The sequence below is a fragment of the Sapajus apella genome, unplaced genomic scaffold (assembly GCF_009761245.1).
Source record: "Sapajus apella isolate SASKATOON/1434 unplaced genomic scaffold, GSC_monkey_1.0 scaffold42, whole genome shotgun sequence".
NCBI lineage: Eukaryota > Metazoa > Chordata > Mammalia > Primates > Cebidae > Sapajus > Sapajus apella.
In genome coordinates this window covers 19296001-19317599 of record NW_022436982.1, presented here as the reverse complement: position 1 = coordinate 19317599, position 21599 = coordinate 19296001, and the positions used below count along the sequence as shown (strand labels likewise).

Genomic DNA, 21599 nt, shown 5'->3' with positions numbered 1-21599 from the left:
AACAGGACAAGAAGAAAGTAAAGTATGCCCAGCTGTCCCCTTTCCACCAAAATTCACAGGTCAATTCTCCCTCCTATAAAGAAAATAAGATTTATATTTTGTATTTACACTCTGGCCCCATCCCCCTTGTTCCCACCCCAATGCCATGCATTCTACATTCTTTAAAATATATGCAACTAACTAAGGTGCTTGGCACCTAATATAATATTTCAATATTTGATTCAACAACTAACACTATGCAGTACCATTTTACAAAGAACACAGTGAGATTTTTTTTTAATCGAAGCAGAGCTGTTCAGAAGGCAGGAGCGATGCCACAGTTCATTTCTCTTCTCTGTGGCACAGAAACACAAAGCATATAGATGCTCAGTGTAATGCCACACAGTTCCCGCTTTTGGAGCATGCTCTCAGCAAGAGGCTGCTGGTGGCACAAAGAGCATGCGCCATTAAACTTGATCCATTTTCTTATCAAACGTCCAACATTCCAACACTGAAACAGCACCATTCCAAGAGTGGTAACTAGAGAAACCGGTATACAGTAAGGGAAAGTGGGCAAAGGACACAGCTCGTCGTATCAGTGTCCTGAACAGAAGGTTTCCATACTTTAAGCAGTGCATTCTCTCCTCACACTACCAACACCAGCTCCCAACACACACACACACACACACACACACACACACACTTGCACTCTCACACACACTCTTGCGTCTTTTAATAGTTCTCAAACTTGAAAACAAAAATTACATAAATGTTCTTCCAGCAGCTTCCAGTATAGAATATGAAGCCCTACAGAGTCCGTTAATTTGTTAACCGATCACGAGTATGTCAATTATTCTAAAACCCTTAAAAATCAATCTGAGGTGAACAATGAAAAATGGCAACTTTGCACCAACTTTATTTTCTTTGTGTCTCTGCATGCCGTGGTAGGATGACACCAGGAGTGCGCTGCTGATCAGTTACTGCTTTTGTGGATTCTATACAATTCATTTGCCACGTAGATGAATTCTCAGACAGAACTGTGGGTGCATATACACATGTGCTTGTGAATTTGCAGGTACATAGATTATATAGTACCCGTCTTTTGAATTAAGTAGGTTACCTGTAGGCTTCTGCATTTTTCCTGCCTGTTTCATCCAGCCTTTTTTTAATCGAGGGGAGCAGTGAGGAATGGCAGATAACCTTTACCTACAGATATTTCAAGTTACTTCCCAGTGCAGTCAGTTTCACTACTTCCTGATTTAGGTAAAACCTGTCTTATAAGCTTAGGCCTATTACTGTTCAAAGAGAAAGAGCTTAACGTCTTGTGCATGTACACCGTATGTATGCAATAAGCCAAGCTTGAAGCAAATGAGAACTTCCACCACCACTTTTCTGATCATATTGACTATATTGTTCAGCACAGCTACAAAATAACTCTCTCTGATTGTATTCCAAGTTAGAATTTACATACCCATGTTAATCACCCTGAACTACGTGGAATAAATTCTATTTAGCCAGTAGACTGACTAATTCCATTAGGTAAATATGATGAAAGTACAACTAACGATTCTTTAACAAAGAAGGTGTCAAAAAAATCCAATATAGATATGAATGCAGTTTTAAGAAGAAATTCAAAGTTTTAATGCTACACACTGCAACATGCACTTCAGCTATGGAAGTACATGTCCCATCCAATCAATAATGTAGTTATCAAGTGTTCTAACATTGCTGTAAATGTTCCTACACCAGAATAAGTATGAATCAAAATTTTATAAGAATACAGAATGCAGATGATTACATCACAGCATGAGGCAAAACCAAATGCCATAGAGGAAATCATTAAACCGATCAGTAGTTTCCAGCAGAGGTTTGAACAATTCGGTTACTATGCGAGCACATTAAACTAGGCCATGGAAAGAGTTAAACCACAATCTGTTCTTTGTGTGGGAAGGCAGCCCTGCTCACAGCAACCACATCCCATGATAAGACCTCCCTATCTCCATACACTTTCTGATGCCATGCTTTTAGCTTTCACTGTAACTACAAAAACTTTGTTTATCCCCTTTAGGAATATATGCAAAAGGAAAGTCTGCTCAAGGAAATGTGGACTTAAATGTGCTTTGGTAACTCACTTCCTATAATCTATTACTATGATTTATTGATATGACTAAAAAACACATATATACACACTCATAAACTAAAACTTTGAGAATGTAAAGAGCACATGAGGTAGAGTGGGTGGGCTTTGTCTCACTCACTTTACCCTTGCCATGCTTTTTAAAATGCAATATAATTTTACAAATATTAAGCCCTGTGGTAACACATAAGTACTTACGTCCTTAAGTACTATGTTCAGTGACATTCCATTTTCTTATAAAGACATAAAACACAATTTTGATTAAATTTTTTGAGTTTCAATATTTGACTATAAACATAATCTATCATGCAAGAAAGTTCAAAATTTTAATGAGTTATTTTAAACAACCAAATCCAAATTTGAAGGTTGAATTTGAAAATTCTTAGCAAATGCACACAAAACATAGTTTTTAAACATTCTTTTGAGTTTGCTGTCAATGCTGCCAAATATTGTTTTAAAACATCCTTTTTTTTAATTGATAAATAGAAGTAGCAAACTTTCTCAGGCTGCCAATTTGCCTTATTGATATCGTTCAGGCTTTCACTATCATGTAAATTCCTTTCAGGTGAAGCACTTATTTGACAAGGGGACATGTCTTCCAAAAATGACTTTAAGTTGAGGTTTGCTCTAAGTCACATACATTTCTGTATTAACATACCTAAATGTCATCTCCCAAGTGTGACTGTTTCCTAATGATGAGTAGCACTATATTCTTAAAGATTATTAGTGACATGAATATGGAGCATGGTAACTGCCCTGATAAAAAATGTTTTTAAAAAGGCAATTAAGGTTTCTAAATATCCTAACTAGTAGTGGATTATTACAATAACATTAAGCAACTACAAAAAAATTTTTAAAAAAGCAAAACATATAAAAGATTTAAAATCAAACAGCTGTATACAAAGGTAATATACAACTTTGCTCTTTCAGAATTTTTATTAAAATGTATTGGTGTTGAACTCTCTTTTAAAACTTCCTTTAATTGACCTAAATTGACAAAGTAAATAACCAAGTTACAAATTTCAGATATAAAAGTAAAGGGTGTTAATTCCACTAAGCATATTTATTTTTCTTCCGCTTCCATGAAAGGGATGGATAATCAGACCCATATAGAGGTAGGAGAGTAAATACTAAGTGTTCTTGGAGCATTGCTATGTAACAATAAACCATGCAAAAAAATGTACCTAAAGAACTTAAAAGCAATGAAAGAAAAATATATGTAATGCCATCATGCCAATTGAAAGTTACATTATTAATAGTTTACATTATTTTTAACAAATATTAAACCATATGTGATAGGTCTTAATTTTTCTTTTATATCTGATTTATACTGGTATAGAAATATTGATTATTGATATGCTCATTCTGTAGCCTATCATTTTACTAAATATAACATTTAATGGTAGGTCCTTTTAAATTAAGATTTTTTTTCTCTAAAACCTAGATGTCTTATTGCAATAATTGAGATACTTTTAAAGGTTATAATAAATGAAGAATGATACTCTATTTTGCAATTTACATGTCCTGAAACATGTTTTGCTACAGCTACTAGGCTCTTGTGATACAAAACTATTGATCTGATACAAAAGTAACACTATTAATGCAGCCTCACTTTTATAACACCTACATTACCTGCAAAGTCACATGGAGCTTTGTGAAGTGAGAATTCTTAAGCTAAAATTCCTTCCCTGGTATGGGCCTTGTTTTTATACATAAACCTAGATTTGTATTATTAAAATAGTAGAAAATATTAGTCATCACAAGTTATTGTTGGTAAGTATGTATCTTTGAATACTAATGTGATAGCTGAATGATTATGCTGTATATGCTCCCAACATTCCATATGTCTCAGTGCTGCAATATTATTTTTAACTTACACAAATTAAGATAAAACTAGTGACTTTTCAATACATATTTGGAGAAAACTAAAAATGCAGTGTAATTGCTAGCAATGTTTCTGAAAAGCTGATGCTAGAAATAGAAATACAGAGAAATGCACAATTATTCAGTCTTTTACAGGTGAGAATAAGTGATGCTATATTCTGTAAGTGAAAATCTTGCTTTGACTTGTTTTATTTGTTCACTGTGTAAAAATAATATCAAGTGAACATAACTTATCAGAAAGAGAGAAAAATATACCCGGTTGATGGGTCACGTTAATGGTAACTTTACAACTAAAGACAATTCGTTATACCTGACACAGTTTCATCATAGTTATTGGCTATTATCATTCATGGCTTTTAAAATACAAATAGCTCAGCAACTCATTTTTACAGTTTTGTTAAATTAAAGTGCATGTTTACTTGCTGAAAATAGCCATATCTAAGTTAATCATACTCGGATGCCAAACAAAATATAAACAATAAAAAATGTGTCAGCCAAAAAGCTACAGGACTGTATCCAATCACTGAATAAGCCTTATCATTGTTTTCATCTTCATTCACAATTTATGAATGCCTCAGTCCTTTTGAATCACAATGACTTCTAATAGTCACACAATTGAAATCTTAATTATTTGTTCATTATAAAAATGCATCATCATGATATTAGATATTTTAAAAATTTGAACACACCCAAGACTGGCTGACACTTCTTTAACTGATTAGTTTTTATGTCAATGTCAAAGAAAATGGTTATCAATTACCAAAGGTGACACATCTTCCTAAAAGCTTAAGTAAGCTGCCCCATACCTTTAGAGGTTGAAAATACTGCATCAAATAACAGTTCTGGGCTAAGATATTTTAGTTACTTTGTCAGCTGTTAGTTCCCTGGGCAGCAATGAAAACTGCCCTCAGGTAAGTCTGTTGGGTCTCACCACTTTTCTATTTGACCGTCTGGCTTAAAGTGATACAAATCGTTTTTTTTAAAGTATAAAGCCAGTGTTTTATTTCATAACATTATTCCTAAGGTCTTAGGACAATTCTCAAAGTAGAAAAAAAAATGACCTTACTTTTCCAGCATTCCATAAAATGCCTTACGAGCTAGCTACGCCCAAATATCGTCAAACGAACAGGTTTCCACAAAATGAAAACATTCTAAAACTCCTTAACAATCACCAAGACAGCCTAACTCGTGTCAACGTAAAGACTGCCTTTGCGGTGCAGTCACTGGAAACCCCAAAGTGCAGCGGGTCACTGTGGACCAGGGTTTCAGATCCCCAAATAAAGCAAAGGAATGGGTCCCCGGACCACAACCTCCGACTTGCTTCGTCGCCCGCCCACCGCCTGCAGGGGAGTCCAGCAGCGCCCACACAGACTCCTGCTACAGTCCCCTCGTCCAAGTTCACCGGCTGTTTTTAAAAGCTTAGTCCCCCTAAAGTCCTCCTAAACCCGAGTCCGCCTCGAGCTGGCGAGGGAGCTGCGGGCACCTTGGGCTGGGATGCCACACCGCAACGGGCACTTGGGGGGCCGCACGGGGCCTCGCACTTACGAGTCCCGGCCCTGCCCACCCCTGGCGGCCTTGCCCGGCCCAGCGCCCGCTCTCCTTTCCCAGGGCGCGGGGCTGGGCGCTCGCGGTGTCCGTGGGCGAGGGGCCGCTCTCCGGCTCCCACGCCGCCCCGCGACGCCTGCTCCAACTCCGAGCCACTTCTCCAAGGGACGGGGATATGCAGAGGTTAACTCAAGCCGTTAATTGTCAGCAACAAAACAAAACAAAGGCATTTCGGGCCAGAGAGAAAGCTCGAGAAAGCGACGGAGACATGTACCTGAGTGAGACAGATGGGAGAATACATCATGACTTCGCCTTAAAACGCACTTTCCCGGAGATGCCCAAGAAAATCTTCTAGAAGCAAGAATTTCATCTATTCATTTTACAGTCATCTGAGCCCGCGATGCGATCAATCAGGACCTGGCTCTGCGCTGGATCACCGCAACTTCACAACAAACCCAGTCCTCCTTAAATAGCCAAAGATTCAAGTTCACTCCGCGTGCTAGATTTCCCGGGGTGAAATCCAATCTACACTTTTAACCCTCCTGCAGTCCGAGGGCGCTGGCCGTGCTTGCCGAGGCCGCTGTCGCCACCGGTGTTGGCTGCTTTTCGCCTGGGTTTGGGGATTTGTTTTCTGTTTTGCAGTTGTTGTTGTTGTTGGGGGGTAGGGGGTGCGCGAAGGTTCGGTGTGGGTTGGTTTGGGGTGATGGTTGGTGGTGAGATGCTTTTTGAAAAAAGGCGGGGAGGGGGGCGCAGGAGGGCGGGCAGGAGGGAGAGCAGGGAGAATGTGTCACCGCGCTGGGAAAGTTCAAGGTTACAGCCCCAAGCACTGCGGCAGGATCCCGGAGTGGTGATCGCAAGCGAAACTTTGCCGCGAGCCGACCATGTGTGTGCGCGAGGGGCAGCGTGAGCGAGTGCGCGCGGGTGGCTGGGCGCGCGCGGGAGAGGGCAGGGGTGGGGTGGGGAAGAAGGGAGAGGCCGGGGTGAGGGAGGGGGCGCGAGCGCTGATCTCCCGGGCGGAAGAGGCTCGCGGCGCGTGGTCCCCGGCTGCAGCAGCCGCCGCCGCCGCCGCCGCCCGCGCCGGGTCTTCGGCGCCCGGCCGCCCGCCCGCCCGCCTCGCCCCGCGTCTGACCCGGCCGAGCGTAGAGGCTGCTGTTGCCGCCGCTGCCCAGAGCCCAGGGGGATCGAAACGATCTCCTGAAAAATTCCAAACGATAAATCCCGCTCTCCCGCTCGGCTCCAAACTCCTCTCTTTTCTGCTCTGGGCTCTTTTTTTTTCCCTCCCTCTCTTGCTTTCTTTCGTTGCAAAACTTGGAAGTTGAAAAATTCACCGGTTCCACCCTCTGGACCCCGCTCGAGCTCTCTCCAAATCAGACTTAAGGATTGTTTTATTATTTAATTACACAATCATCGCTTTACTCCTCCTCCTGCAAACGCGCATTCCTTTTGCACCAGCCTCTCCACACCCCCCGCCCCCCACCTTCCTCCTCCTCCTCCTCCTTCTCCTCCTCTCCCCCCACCTCTCCCTCATTTGTTAAAGGTATCCTACCGGTGCCACAGAACCATGACTTTTTTTTTTTTTTTTCCCAAAATATCTCTTCTTTCCGCTGCCCTCCCCACACCAGCACACACAAACACTCCCGAAAACCCGCCCTAGAAGAGGTATTTCAGTGCTCGCTGTGGACTCTTTAAGCCGCAGGAACATCCGAGTGGGAGAAGCACTGAACCGGTCTGAGCCCGAGAAAGGAACAAGTGGAAAATTCCCTCACACCCAGGCCGCCCCCGGGCCGGGGCTGGGGCGCCGACACTCGCACCCGGGGCGGGCACTGTCCGTGGAGCCCGAGGCTGCAGGGAGGAGGGGGAGACCGAGCAGGCGGGGGCCTGAGCGAACTTGGGCTCAAGTAGTTGGGGAGCCCCGGCAAGGACCTGGGGGACTTGGCGCCCAGCCCCTGATGGCCTCGCCGGGAGCCCGGGTTCATGGGTAGGGAGGGGGTGAGGGGTCCTCCCGGGTCTCCCCACCGCGGGCCCGCGCCCGGGGCAGTCGCGGCGCGCGGCGCTTCGCTTCGGTTTGCCGCCCTCCACTGGGGTGCCCCGTGCACGTGGCCTCACTCGGAGCGGGAGGACCGGGCCGAGCCGCCGCCGCCTCCTGCTCACTCCTCCTCCTCCTCCTCCCTGCGCCCGGCTCCGCTCTTCTCCTCCTGCAGCCCCTCTGGCTGGCTCCCAATCCCCACCCCCCGGGGCCCGGGGCGCCGGCGGAAAGCGTCTCCCTACCCGCCCGGGTGCAGGCGGGGCGAGGCCGCGGCGCTCCCGGGGCTGCGGGGTGGGCAGGCGGGGGACGCGGGCGCGCGCGCGCGGTGTGCGTGTGCCGCTGCAGCCCTCCAGAGGCGGCCTGCCCGGAGCCGCTCGGCGCCCGCGCCCGCTCCCCACCGCGGCGCTGCCCCGCCCCCACCCCGTCGCTGGTGCCGGCTCCGAGTGAATGAACTTGATTCCGGGGTTTTTGAGGGAGGCGGTTCGCCTTGCACCCTTTCTACACCCACACACACACATACCGCCCCCCAAATCCGGTTTTCTGCTTGGGGTGGGTGGGGAAGAGGTGGAAGCAAAGGACGCCCAGACAATGGAGAGAGGAAAAGTGAGCGCCTGGGGCTCTGCGTCTACCTAGCGAGGGGCTGCGCCGGGGGCTAGGGCTGCCGGGTCCTCCCGGGCCCATCCCCAGGGCGGGGCCGCCCCGCTTCCACGGGTACAGCTGGGGAGTTTCAAGGCTCGCCCCCGATTCGCCTGTCCTCGTTCCACCGCTGCCCAGCTCTGGATTTGTCCCCTCAACTTTCGCCCCTCTCAGTCCCTCCCGCTTTTGCCCACCTTCCCCTCCTCCCTCCCCCAGCGGACCTGGAGGAACCAGTGACTTTTTCCTTCACCTAGTGGGAGTTATCCACATCAAGCATTTCACAACGACACATCAAGAAAAGTAGGCAGGTTCAAGTCAACCATGAAATGGTCACTTTTTAACCCCGTCCTGTCCTCATTAGGGAAATGCTCAAACACAGTCAGTTTTCAAAGAGCGCTGTTAATGAGGCGAGCTTGCCAAGTTTACCAGCTGCAGCCCCCGCAAACCCAGAGCCCAAAGAAGAAAGGCGCTGGGGGGCGGGGAGTTGAGGAGGCCGGGGAGGGGGGCTGCTGGGGTTGGGGAGACAGGTAAAGTCGGGGAAATCGCGCGGACCCCAGCGAGTTAACCCCTTCGGCCACACGCCCTGGGAGCGGCCTCCCTGCGGCCCCCGCCCCTGCCCCGGCAAATCCTCAAGTCAGCGTTCTGACAACGTTAATTTCCTTTGTGCGGGTCATTTCTTCTTTTTGAAAAGCTGGGATAAAGTTGACAGTCTTTTTGGATGAAAGAAATGAGGTGACAGTCGGGGTTAATCCAAGTAAATACTCGTCTCTCTCGGAAATTTTAGGCAACCTCATCTTAGATTAAAACACACACACAAAAACCACCGCCGCGAAAGCATCACTTTGTATTGCACATTATACTGCATCCCTTTTCTCACCCTCACCAGATTCTGAGGGGAGGGGGCGGGGACGCTCTACTGATAATACCAGCTTTAACTACTGGAGTTTCCCTTTGAACAAATATTCAATTTAACCGGAGTTAATTTACCATAAAAGACATTCCCCTTGGCAGGAATGCACTCATATCCTTGAACACACCTCTTTGAAAGCCCGGACTCTCATAGAAGCCATTATTTCGGGGTCTCTTTAAAAATCGAGTGCCCATCTCTCCTTTTCTCCCTCCCTCCCTTCTTCCCTCCCTCCTCACCACACCACCCCCAGTGAAATCCTGGCACCCAGAGAGCGCTCCTTTCAGCCTGAGAGCCCAGAACCAGCCGTTGTCCCCTGGCAAAAAGAGGCCCAGTGCTGAGCCCTGGGCTAGTGTCTCCCGACATCGCTACCCCTCCTCCCTTTATAGTTTCCCTTCCCAACAGAAACCATTTCCTTCTTCCACCAAAACTAGGTTGCATCCAAAACTTTTTCACAACCTTAAAAAAGAAAAACGAAAAACTGACAAGCATTACACAGAAGAGCCCAAAAAAGCTGCAGCAGCTCCAGGGGCGAAGAAGCAGCGTCAGACACAGGTAAGACCCCAGAGAAGTGAAGATGTCGGGGGGCCTCCCAGACCCATCACTTAGGGGTTCAAATCTCTTTCAAGTCTCCCACGTTTGAGGGTGCTTATGGCTGGTTGCACTTTGATGACCATGGAGGATGCTTGATAGTTTTGGGGTTTGATTTGTTTCCCAGAAAAAGGAAAATGAGATAGGAGTAATGGTGAGGCAAGGAAGACCAAGCAGGAGTAAAGAGTGAGCAACAGACTTCCTGAAAGGGAATGTTTGCGGGGGTGCTCAGTTTCTGTGGCTTTGACTATCTTCTCAGGCCTTGCAGCCATGGTGGAGAATGGCTGACACCCCCAAAACAGTGTTTCTCGTTCAGCCAGTGCCAAGGTCATTGCAGGCCTTCCCAGGAAGAACTCCAGGGAGTCGTTTGGAATGAGGGGCTGGTGGATTTCGGTGCATGGGATGCCTAGTTTCTCTTAGCACAACACTTGTCCAACACCTTTGGTTTGAAAATCTCAATCTTTTAAATCCCAGGTAGGAGAAGGAACTGAGAAGTGCATGCATTGTATTCACTTTCCCTTTTTTCCAGCACGTCTGTGTCATTGTATTAAGAGTGGTTTTAAAATATCTCTGAAAAGCTTCTGATAATATCAAAATGGGCCAGACACTTCTTAAACTTTGGTACTTACCACTCCTAAATTCTTCATCTATCCCTCCCACACTGAAAGGAGTAAAAGCACTGGTGTGACAGGCCACTTTCATTTACCCCAAAACCTGGCTGATTCTCTCAGCAAGAGGAAACTCTGATATTTCAGTGTTCCTAAAGATCTCCTCCCTAGATCACCTATTCCTTGCTACCTTATAAGGAAAAAAAGTTTTCTAACTAACAGAAAGTTTATTGATTTCTAAATAGAATCCCAGTGCTTCACTTCACTGGATTTTTCAAAACCCAGTTGTATATTTGAAATAAGCAATGCTGCCACATTTGAGTCTTTCACTACAGACGTCCAGACAGGAGACTGACATCTCAAGTATCTAATACTGTTTTTCTTTTAACCTTTTCCTTTCTAAAGAAACTGCAGCGACAAGTCGCAAATCCTGGGCAGTTTCATGAAAGATTTCTTGGAGCTAAACAAAGCTGTCATTTTCAATACACCAGTGACTTTTTTTTTTTTTTCTTTTTAGCTCTTGCATGTGATTTGCAAGAAGGTTCACTAATTCCACATGCCCTGGCTACATCGCCAATATCAATATTTAAAAACTAAATACAAAAGAGACAGATGACCTCCTGACCCCAGAAAGCAGGCCTGCAAAACTGCAAGTATCTACTGCACCATGCCCAGGGATCTTTCCTTCTTCCAAATGAACCACAAAAATCACGCCTGTGTAGTCTGGAAAACACAAATTTATATCCACAAGGAGGAACACCAAAAATCCACTCATAAATGCATATATAAACAACCAACAAGTATTGAAAGTGCCTGCACTTGATGAGAATTGCAAAATCAGACCTAGCTCTTAAAGTAGTACTGAGTACTACTACTACTGTCCACTACTCTTAAACAAAAATCATACCCAGCTCTTAAAGTAGTACTGAGTACTACTACTACTGTCCACTACTCTTAAACAAAAATCATACCCAGCTCTTAAAGTAGTACTGAGTACTACTACTACTGTCCACTACTCTGAAACAAAAATCAGACCCAGCCCTTAAAGTAGTAGAGTACTACTACTACTGTCCACTACTCTGAAACAAAAATCAGACCCAGCCCTTAAAGTAGTAGAGTACTACTACTACTGTCCACTACTCTTAAACAAAAATCATACCCAGCCCTTAAACTACGACTGTCAAATTAGGGTGGTAATTTTTCCCCCACCAGAGAATTCACAACTGGTTAGTTTCCCCACCCCCATTGCTAGCCATTTGCCTTTCACTGAAATGAATAAATAACCTTGGACCTCTTTCTCCTCCTCTGGGAGCTGTTTGGTATCCCCTGAGGACAAAAGTAAATGAGAAAAATGACACCGTTAATAATGTCGCTGCTGAAATGCCTGTACTACACTGTGAAAAAAAAAAGTGTCCCACTAAGTGTGTCTACGTTTCGAGCATATTTACAATCTGTAATATAGCTCTGATCTCAACACCAACTCGGCCAGTTTACTCCATTAAGATTGGCCGGTTTTTACTTCACAACAGAGATGAGGCCAGTTCATCAACAGAGATTCCCAACTTTGAAGACACTTGCTCCACAGATTACAAAGTCAGCAGTCACCCTGTAACTTTTGCAGGATGTATTTTAAACTTTGAAAATAGAGGTAATAGTTGCCTTTCTTCATCCTCAATGTTACAAAGGTTGCCTATACTCTCTCACACAGTTTCTCTTGTCTGCTGATATTGAGAGAGTTGCAGTTATTGCTGTTTTTCAAAATAGCTAACCTATAAAGTAAAACTATAAGATCATTTTATTTCTACATGTAAACTGGCTTCTGTTACCCATATACACATGCTTTGTAACATATGAAAACAGACGGGTTTTTAAGACAGGTATAGAAAGCTTTGTCCAAAATGGCTAAGTAGTCTTTACATTCTGTATTAAGTATAAAAAGTGCATGACAGAGCAACTCAAACTTTCTGCACCTCTTTCTCTCATTTCTTCTTTGAAAACTGCATAACAATGAATAACAACAGAATTTCAAAATCAAAACAATGCATAACAGAATTGTGCATTTTAATTGTCAAATTAAAATTTAAGAAACAATTACATAATTACAAAGAAAACACAAACAATCGGGCCTAAACAAAATATATGTTCAGCAAACTTTATCTCTGAATGTATCTGAAATTTTAACTATACAAGCCAATAAGTTGCAAAGCAATAATATTGTCAAATTGTGAAATGTCAAAAAGTCCAAAAACAAAGTTACAGATGTTAATGACATCACATTTACTCAAAATTATGCTGCTGTTCAGTCTGACCATATTAAAATTAAATGGATGCCCATGTCTGCTAAAGAATAAAAATTTATTTGGGATCTCAAACAATGAAACTGTCACAATTTATTGTATGGAACACTCAGTTAATCAATTTACTATTAAAATAGCTTTCAACAATACTTGGCTTTCAAATTCATCAGGGCCAGTAAAAACGTTTTCCCAGTGCACAAGAATGCAGTCCCAACCACCGACGATAATTACCGTTCTAATAATTTTATTGCCCAAGTACTTTTTCCTGTGCTCCTCATCACTTAGGCAGGAATCTGTAGTATATTGTATCAGTGAGTTGGAGTGCTTGACCTTTGCCCACATATGATTTAATAGGGACTTTTCAGCACTAGAGCTTTCTCCATGTCTCATACCATTAAATGAAAGCATCAAACCTCAAATGCAAAACTGGAAACCACAACGTTTTGTGTTTCACAAACTCTTTGCAGTTTTTACTTAGGATGCTTAAAAGGTCAGTTTCTTTGCTTCACAATGCTTTTCTTCATATAGTAAATGCACTGGAAAGTCACACTAATTCTGATTTTGATTAAATCCCGAACTCCTCAGTCATATACACACGTCCGCCCTGCTTATTTACACGTGCATTCTTTTCTAACCACATAAGCATGCGTGTGTGACTTTCTGGACTTATTCCATTTTCAGGCTGATTTAAATGTCTGTTCAAGTGTGGGTTCAAAAGTTAACTTTTTCCCGCCTATTGGAAGTTAAAATTACAAGGATGGTGCTATGAGATCTGTTCAAAGAAAAGTCAGAGTTAATCTTGTGTATTTTGGCGCCTTTTCCTTGCCAGCTACTGTACTTGTGGGGTGGGGGGGAACTTGGAGATCTTGTCTGTCCTGTCTCAAGTTCAGTGGCAGTTCTTCCAACCCGAGCAGAAGATGGCCATGTTCACAGCCCTAATAATAATTCTGATCACGCCACTTCAGCATCTTGTGTCAAAGTCTAAACTGGCTTCCCCGCCCCCTTCAACCTGAAAGCTGCCAAGTCCTCACACACTTCACATTCAACCACAACTTAATGGATGGGATATTGTGCATTAAAATGTGTCCCAGACCTATTGGCGAAAAGAGGACAAGGGGAAAGGGAGAGAGACAGAGACACACACAAACTTAGGCAGAGGAAAGAAATCTTCAGCAAAAATAGCGGGGTGGGGGGAAAAGTATTAACAGGAGTGGAAAGCAATCCATCATCTGTTTTTAAAAGTTGGGGGGTGTGGAAGAAAGGCTAACAATATGTGGACACAACTTCAGGGATGAAAGGATGGGGGGTGGGACTAAACTTTAGAAATTCCAACACACCAATCAGTGTTAAATAATACTTTCACTTAAAAATGAATTTTCAAATGAGAATATCTGTGAATTAAAATGGAGAAAAGAATGCTTCAAGAGGGGAGAACGGCCTGCAAGGTAGAACTAAAGTATCATTTGAACAGTAATTTTTTCCCACGACTTAAGGTGAGAGGGGGATAAAGTAGGCAGTTAAAGCAGAAAAAAGAAAATATGCTACGTTCTGTACCGTTTGGACTCACAATGTTACTGATTCCCGCCATAAAAGTGTGTCACATGTACTAAAGTTGCCAACGCTAAATAATAATACGTACATATTTGCATTAGTTCTTCATATGCAACACTACAGTTCAACGTGTAAAGCAGAAATGACATTTAGGAAAGGGATAAAACAGCCACTTTACAATCCACAAACAGGAAAAGAAAATCTGTGCCAGGGGTAGGAGGGGGTGCAAGGAACAAATAAAAGCAGCAAACAAAACCCATCATTTCAAAGCCACATACCATCGCACTGTATTGCATTAAATAAAAGAGATCTTGAGTCTGTAACAGAACCCTGGGCCGCTGACTTGACGTGTCTCAGGTACAGATTTGTGGATTTTCTCAGGGGTGGCTTTGGTGTCGCTTTTTGTGTTTAGTTAAGAGAAAAAAAAAAAAGCAATCCGGAGTAGTCTTATATATTTTAATTGTAATTTCTGCACTGCCACAATTCTTGGCCCGAGAAGAAAAGGCGGTCAAAGTCAAGTCTAAAAGCAGGCAGCCCTTCAGTCTGTCTGGATTTCCAGCTTTCTTTCCTCTCCCTTGCAGAAGGCTGTTTCTCGTGGTCGACTTGAACGCCGTCCAGGATGGTGTGTGTGTGTGCGCGCGCGCGCGTGTGCGTGTGTGTGTTTGGTGGGTTTTATTGTTGTTTTAGCGGGGCTGCTCCAGGAGTGGAGGCTGCGCCGGTCAGATGCAGCCGGCACGGCCCCGGGGTCGCGCGCTCGCCCCTTCCCCGCCCTCGGATTGGCCTGGCCCGCGGCAGGGCTGCCCCGGAACCGCCACCCAGCAGCGCACCCTTCTGCGCCCGGCCCGCGCTCCGCCTGCAGTCGCCTCCCTGGCTTTCTCTTTCTCCAGCTTGCGGCCCGCTCCGCCCCACCCAACCCCGGCCGGCCTCGGCGCGCGGGAAGCGCGGCTCTTCGCTTCCGCCTGGCGGCGGGAAGGAAACCGAAAGGAGGAGCCGGGGGCGGGCGCGCCGCGATACATATTCATCAGGGCGTCTGGGGCCGGGGAGGCGGGAGCTGGCCCGAGTGGGTGTGGCGGCCTGCGCCGCGCGGCGCCCCTCGCGAGCTTGGGTGGATGCGTGGGTGGCGGCGGGGGTCGGGTCTTCGTGCGGCCGCGTGGAGCCGAAGAGCGGCGAGGTTGTGCCAGTCTCGGGGGCTGCCCAGGTTCCCCGTGCCTTTGTGCTTCCCGACTGTGTGTCTGCGGCGCGCCGCGGGCGAGGGGCCCCTCGCGGGCCTTCTGGAGCGGGAACCCGGCGGAAAACACCGGGCAAAGACTCTAGAACAACAATAGTGATAAAGATCAAGGAATTGCTGTTACTTCCTCACTTCCAGCCACGTTATTGGCTTCAACTTCGCCAGGCCACGTTTGTTTCCCGGTAAAGAGGAGTACCGAAGTGTTCTGGGGGCGCAGCGTTATCATTAAAGCAAAAAGACCAGAAAGAGCGCCCTTTGACTGCTATTGATAGGTTGCCACGTGAATATAAAAAAAATAGATCAGTAATTTAGAAGTGAGTGAAGCCAACACTAAAGAAATATACAACCCCGGAGTTCCCAGAAGTAAACACTCAAGAAGAGATTGGGTATGAGTTAATGTTCATAAAGAAAGCAGTTTTCATCAGCATTTTGGAAAGTTAAATATATGTAGGGGGATTTTTTGTTTTTGCTTAGTTTTTGAGTAATCCAATTATTTTCCTGTTAAGTATCTGTAGTTATGTGGGAAAATAATGTTTAACAGTTTTAAGTTGTTATACAACTATTAAAAGTAAAAATTTAACGCTAGCCCTACATTTACTTCGTACTAACCCACATACATTTAGAAAAGATTTTATTACAAAGATCCTGACTAATTATGTAATTGCATAACAGACAACAATAGCTTCAGATATTTTCTAAAAATCCTGTTCAATTATGTGATTACCAGTGAGACTAGAATAGCTCCCAATGAATTATTCTTATCTGTCTACTAAATGTGAGCACATCAGTATTTTAATCCCAATTACGTTTACCCTCAAAGTCCTAGAGAACTTAAACAACGTTGTTCAGGTTCATACCTCCTACAACGCACAGCATTTTTTTAAAAAAGACATTTGGCCTCATTACCAAAAAAAAGTTTTTTCCCCTTGTACATATATACACATCATACATATGTTTGGCTGTGTGTGAATAATATACATAGCTATTTTCAGTGATAATAAGTGCAAAACTAAAAGTGGGATTGACCCAATTAGACTTCAGAAAATGCCCAACTTTAAAACGATTTTTTAACTGTAAGTTTAATAGTTCCCAATTGCCCCTCCAAAAAAATTAGCAGCACAGTATGTATCTATATAGCTATACAACTTGGAGAAGGGGAATAATGTTGGGAGGGAGAGAGGAAATACACACATGTGTCTATCTCCACACTCAGCTATAACTTTTCAAGAAAAATTAATTTTTAATGTCTATCTTGCTCCAAGTTATTTTAAACACTCAGCTAGTATAGCTATAACTCAGTCTACCCACTCAGTTCAAGTGGGTAACAAACAGATCTGTTTTCATTCTATGATTTCGTAGTAGTAGTTTCATGGTCAAGTAAATCACATTTAGTACTAAGGAAACAAATATAAAATATAAAGATTCAATGCAGCTAAATAAATTTATTTAGAGTGAGAGGATAACACTTGACCAACAGAAGAATGATGGTTATGGGAATAAGTAACACGTAAGTAACCCTTACATGAGCAGTGTTACCAAATACTAAAACTTTTATGTAAGTGTGCCACAGAAAGTCTTCTGTTATTATTTGAAGTCCATAGTAGAATTACCAATCCATCCCTATATCGTTTCATGCAAAGGAGAAAGGACATTATAGAGAGAATCCAGATTTGTTTAGAAAATATTTTGAGACACAAAATGGGAAAAGGAATAGGGAAGGAGAGAGAAAAGTATTTCCTCCATTCTCATGATGACTTGGAGGAATCTAGAATTTGTGTCACCTGTCAGAGAATTTCTATCTAACCATATTATTTAGTCATAAAATGTAACATTGTGTGTTATGTTCTGGCTTTCATCTTTTTTTATTTGCGTGTCATTTGTTTGACGTGAAGCTTGTAATAATACTTATTCCTATATTCACCATTCTTCGGTCGGTCAAATATGGACACATATCATCATTAGATATCTAAGGTTTATAATATAAGGAGACTGATTTTCAAGCATGCCTTATAGAAATTGGGCTTGCCAATTTGTAGTCACCTCAAGGTGTTGTTGTTTCTAAAATTTTTAATTGGCAAATAGTCATGGTCTTTCAATCTACAACATCACCTGATTTCCTGGTTTTCATACTTTGCAATATGTAAATAGGCAAAAAATTAAGGAGTGTTTTAAAATAGATACTCCTTTTTAGATGAAAATTATCTTGGTTGAAAGTCTTTCTAAGAATATAATTAGGGTCAAGTATCTTTTTATATTCATCTTTTGTTATAAATTATAACTAATTATTGATTTTTTAAAAATAAGCACTGTCCAACACTAGTTAAGCATTTTAGGTCTCTGGCACATCTAACTGAAGCGATTCCAGTAATTTTAAATGTAATTTTTTTCTGCCTTAAGTTGCAGGCACAATTCATTCCATAGAATTTACCAGAAGCTTCACAAGTACACTAACGCTTAAGATTTTCCTAGTTTTTTCTAAAGCCTATTAACTGGTAATACAGTTAATGTATGTTTTCTTCAAATTAAGAATTTTTAAAATATACTAGCAACACCTGTGTGTATTTATCTTTTAGAATAATCACTATATAATTATTTCTAAAAGGCTTGCATTATTACAATGCTTTATGTCATAATTGAAGTAATTCCTCTACCCCATCTAAACCAGTAATTTTCAGTCATTATCCCAAAGGTGTTTATTTTGTATTACTTTCCTATTTCTCAAAAATATAAAGTGTGTTTTAATTTCTAGGATTTTTATATTATTAAAGAATACACACTGACTTATTAGATTTTTATATTTAGTCCATTATTATGCCAGAATTTGTGTAAATTTAATGTATATAATAAACATAGTGGCATATTTAGGATGCAATACTAAATAAAACATAGACTATCTTTTAAAACAATTGGATGATTATTTTTAGAATTTAAAAAACATGTAATGTATTTTTGAATATGAACATGTAAACATTCTTTAAAACAATTGGATAACTGTTTTTAGAATTTAAAAATGCATATTATATTTTTAAATATAAATTTGGAAATATTCCTATTTCTTACTGTCTCGGGCAATAGTTTTAAATATTTCTTAATTATATAAAAATATTTAGGGAGGCTTAAATTAGGACGTTTATAAAGTGCCAAATGTTGGCATTTGTTAGATTTCAATAGATGAGAGCTATTCCTGCACTACTTTTATTAAGGAGAGGAGAATGCGTATCCATTGTCCTGTAAGAGGAAAACCCAGGCATAAATAACAAATCATGGTAATAATTTTTATTTTTCATTGATGTTATAGCAGTCTTTAGCTGTAATTCATTATGTCTCTTCTTTAGATATTGATGGGATATATTTTCTACAAGACATAATCGCCCATCATAAAGAATTATATCTGTGGAAAAGACTTCAAGAAATTATAAGATAGGCATTTGCAGTGGAGTTGAAACTCTACACTGCCCAGGATAGACACACTGGGTCATTTTCTAACTATTGAGTGTATAGGTACAAAAATAAATATACACATGCAGTGTTCCTTCTTTCACTAACTACATGCTGCACCTGTGCACACATAGATCTGATGACATCTGCTAACATAATAAATCTCAAGTGGTTTGTGGTGTCATCAAAAATCTGAGATGGTGGTATGGCTCGTAGCCTTACCAACCCCAGGCTATGGCCTTGTTAAATTTCACAGGCTAAACAGAGACAGACTCAGACTTATTCCGTGCACCAACCAGAGGTTTGCAAAAGCAGGTTAAAGTGGTTTACAAAAAAATACCTGCAGTTATGACTCAATGTGTGAAAAATCTGCTCTCTGATTCACCAGTAGTAAATCCAGGATGCCTTCTAGCTTCAAAAAATAATTTTTATTGCAATCGTTATGAATTCTCAATTTGAAGTATCAACCATTTCTTAGCCTACTTATGTTTTTAAGACTTATAAAAAAAACTATGAGCAATTAATCTTCATATCTTGCTTATTCACACTTCCATGTAACTTTAGAATTTTAACTATCGAAATGCCCTTAAAAAGAAAACGATATATTGGAATCAATTTCAGCTATAATGATTAAATTGAGCATAGAAAAAGCAAGTGTTTTCTCAAAAAATTTTCGGGATATTTTATGCCATATGTAAGGTTTCTGAAACAACAGAATTACTAAGGTATTTTTTAACCATTTTCAAAAAACAGAAGCATCTGGCAATCCAGAAATTAAGAGAGGCAACAGGATGCACAAAAGCGCTAGACTATACTGATCCTTCAGTATAGTCCTGGCAAAAGACCATCCTGCCTTTTGCTCAGCGGGGGCCACGTTCAAAAAAAGAGTCAGTGTCAAGTCCCCTGTATTCAAATCCTGTGGCCAAAGGTCCCCAGTGTCACAAGATTCCTGTTGGCATATCTAGAACATGTTGATATCATTTCAAGTTGCCTGTTACTTAAAGAAGATCAATAACTATATTTTGTGTTGGTATTCCATCAGTAAGAAATCTTAGGTGCAGCCCAGGGAGTAGAGGAAGAATTAATTCCTACTACAAACATACATCGCATGCTTAGCATGGATCTGAACCTTGGGCTGGGTGCTGCCATACAAGCATAGATAGGTTTTTGAGGATCACTGCATTGTGATGTGAAGGTCTTCTATTCCTTTGTGCTAATATTTTCCTCCAAATTTGTTTAGAAAAGAGTAACCCTCCCATGGGGTGTTTTGAAAACCTTCAAATAAACACCAAAAATAACCTGTGGTTTTTTTGCTCACTTTGGAGGCAGCTGATGTGGACTTGTAGAATGAAAATAGTGTTAACAGAAATCAAAGAAAAATGTAATTAGGGACAATAAGTCAGCCACCCTTCCCATCCCACTTCATCCACTAAAACAAAACAAAACCCTCCCATAATATATTCAAAAGCCAAACTAACAAAGTTGGGGAAATTTTGATACCACTATGGTTCATGACCTGAGAAATATTTTTGTAAACAGAAGAAAGAGATAAAGGAGCAGTGGTAGATGGAAAATTCCAGCACATACAATCTACCTAGCTAGCATGCAACCAGTACTGCTTTCTTTTACCAAGTTTTTATTCAAGGATGATTGACAAACAAATATAGAGGTCAGAATGGAAAAACAAGTTTCAAGAACATACCTAACGTCACTGCCTCTCCCTTTTTCTCTTCATATTTGGCACCAACGAAACTGCTCCCTCCTTTTTTTTTCTTTTGTGATAAGTTCTTCCTCTGTCACCCAGCCTGGAGTGCAGTGGTGCTATCAGGGCTCACTACATCCTTGACCTCCAGCCCCAAGGGATCCTCCCACCTCAGCCTCCTGAGTAGCTGGGACCACAGGTGTGCACCGCCATGCTTGGTTAATACTTAACATTTTTTGTAGAGAGGGGATGTCACCATGTTGCCTAGTCTGGTCTCAAACTCCTGGGCTCAAGTGATCCTCCTGTCTCAGCCTCCCAAAGTGCTATGATTATAGGCATCAGCCATAGCATGGGACCCTGAGCTGCCTTCAATACATATATTTTTTTACCATTAATTTTGGTTATATGAACAATAGTAGAGATACTTAAAATGAACAATTAACAAGATAAAAAAGGTATCTACCCACAGTCCCATCACCTAAAAAATTTATTTCATGTGCATATATTTATATATATATATATATATATGTATATGATTGCAGTTATAATCTTTCCTAGTTAAAACAGAATATAATTTTTTCATGTGCATATATTTTGATCTTGTATCTGCTTTTATATACATATATATTATTGCACAGTTAAAATCCTGCATAGTTAAAACAGAATATAATTTTGTTTCATAATTTTTCCACTTTTCTATTTTTTATGCTTTCTATTCAATATATTGTTGATATTTAGTAAATGGTCACAAAATTGTGAAATTAGTGACAAATGGCCACAGAATTGTAAACTTGTTAAAACTAAAAGAGACTTTTAAAACCTGTAGAAAAGAGATTAAGAAACAAAACTGGAAATATCTTTTGTTTTTCCCCTCCTAAATTTTTAATGTTGATATTTACTGTTAACATTTAAAACTTGGTATATTTTGCTGAAAAATCTAGATATTTTGCTTTTCTTGAAAAAGTAGAAGGTGAGACTTTTTGGCCAAGAGTTGCACATAACATCAATAGTTTGGAGTGGAGTAGCAACTGCCCCCTCTAGATGGGCTTTGGTCTCCACAGTCCCCATTG

The 21599-nt window shown here is 41.8% G+C and overlaps 1 protein-coding gene across 18 annotated transcripts in view; it reads right to left on the bottom strand.

Annotated features, from left to right (window-relative positions):
• The window catches only part of NFIB (nuclear factor I B), a 443164-nt gene that overhangs the window by 225488 nt on the left and 196077 nt on the right, over window positions 1-21599 (bottom strand). Inside the window, exon 1 of one of the 18 annotated variants that reach the window (XM_032300183.1) lies at window positions 5820-6564. The exons of 7 other annotated variants lie outside the window; for them this stretch is intronic. In XM_032300183.1, the coding sequence (XP_032156074.1) occupies window positions 5820-5849 (30 nt within the window). In that variant the 5' untranslated portion in view covers window positions 5850-6564. Of the gene's footprint in view, window positions 1-245; window positions 5508-5819; window positions 6565-21599 lie in introns of those variants that run through there. 10 more of the 18 variants (XM_032300182.1, XM_032300184.1, XM_032300188.1 and 7 more) reach the window with 10 other exon arrangements.